Here is a 1,772-nt window from a genome sequence, read left to right on the forward strand (position 1 = left end):
CTGTTGTGTCTGAATTTTGCAGGCTTTGATTCAATGTCTACTTGTACCTCCATGCTGCTACCATCTCTAAGTAAGAAAAAAGGATAACAGTTCTGTTTTAAGGTAGAACATGTCCAAACTCATCTCAGTTAAATTCAGTTATAAACAGCATTTTAAAACATATATGCAACAATTAGTTCAAAGTTTGAAAAAAGATGTCATATCTTGCTAAGAGGATGATTCATCAATACTACTTTTAATACTTCTTTTTCAGAAAGTAATCTGCAATGATATGTGGATTCTATATTATAGATCTGACCAGATTTCAAGGCAAAGTTTGACTTTCAAATCATGTTTTGACTTCAGAAGTTGACAGAGTTGAAATTTCATACAATATGATCCAAGATGCCTAAACTTCTGCATGCTATTAGACAAAATGCCTTCCTAGATATATACATGGCAGAAGCTCATCAATTAAATTAAAAAACAAAATATACTCTGCACTTGACATGGTTATTTATTGCTCTTACTAATATCTATGTAGTCACTTAAGAGTCAACATCAATTTGACAGCAAATAATCAATTATAATCATACCAGAAATTTCTTACACAGCATATAAATACTGATTTTACCAACATAATTCAAACTTACCTGTCCAATGGAACATATGAATTTATAATGGACCCAGCCATTGCTTTGGTGCTGGCATTGTCACTCACTGTTCCTAAACTGACAGTGCCAGATTCGCCACTCAAACTGCATCTTTCCTTCTGCACATCTGCTTGGACTTCCAACCTTGGTGAAAATTCAGTATTAGCTCAATAACTAACTTGCATTTTTCATATCATATTGAAATCTTTTAAATGTTTACCAGCCACCCAGTGAAGAAAATAATTCTCACAGCAAATTAAGTGAAATACCCCTTAAAAAATTATAGTAGTAAATCCTAAAAAAAAATTACATATGAGAAATAGCCAGGATTAAATTATTTCCTTCTAAATAGTATAAGCAGTTAACTTCTAGTGTAGTAGCATATCACAAGTTTTTCGATTTACAACAATCCCATTTTCATGCAAGAATGTTTGACCCTAAACCATAATCCAATACTAAATATAAAAGCCAAGTATGCTAGAATTCCTATCCCTCCACATCGATTGCCATCATTGGAATTGGAGTTCTCCTTTAATCCAACTAAATTTAATCACGGTTTTCAGAATGTACCCACAAATGTTCAAGAGACAGATATTAGAATTTACAACAGTTGGCTACAATATATACTTTTTATTCCATTGTTAATTACAGCTTATGTACCAAATAATCAATTAGAGTTTCATACTTGGAATGCATTATCTTACCGGTTGTAGCAGTTGACCATTGCACTTCCTGACAGACTTCCTGTTATGCTAGCTCCAGCCAAGGCCATGGTGCTGGCTGTTTCACTCAGATTGTCTCGAATGGCTCCTATTCTGTCCATATGGCTACCACTTGCACTTAGGCTTCCAGTCAATCCAACACTTTCTTCCCCTATACTAGGATTGTGACGTGCCTCTGCTACTGATGTAGTGTCTAAAATGGAAAAGAAGGGGTATTTCAAGTCACTAAGGATATATCATTTACTAAAGTTTCACATTATAGAAAGCTTTGCTTTTATGGAAGCTACAGTAATAAAAACTGTAGTTTTCCAATTCTTGAAGAATTTATTTATTTATTTATTTATTTATTTATTTTATTAAATTTATATCCCGCCCTTCTCCTTGCGGACTCAGGGCAGCTAACAATCGAGTAAAAATA

At 33.5% G+C, this 1,772-nt stretch overlaps 1 protein-coding gene across 1 annotated transcript; it reads right to left on the reverse strand.

Moving 5' to 3' along the window:
* Positions 1-5: 5 nt before the first annotated feature.
* On the reverse strand, positions 6-1,547 carry LOC107302078 (E3 ubiquitin-protein ligase RNF19A-like; the record flags this gene model as incomplete). Its single annotated transcript, XM_015831200.1, has 3 exons — positions 6-66; positions 633-776; positions 1,337-1,547. Coding segments are annotated over 3 exons (416 nt in total), but the record flags the coding sequence as incomplete, so codon positions are not given.
* Positions 1,548-1,772: the final 225 nt, after the last annotated feature.

Source organism: Protobothrops mucrosquamatus, unplaced genomic scaffold (assembly GCF_001527695.2).
Source record: "Protobothrops mucrosquamatus isolate PMUCROS unplaced genomic scaffold, P.Mucros_1.0 scaffold25409, whole genome shotgun sequence".
Classification (NCBI taxonomy): Eukaryota; Metazoa; Chordata; class Lepidosauria; order Squamata; family Viperidae; genus Protobothrops; species Protobothrops mucrosquamatus.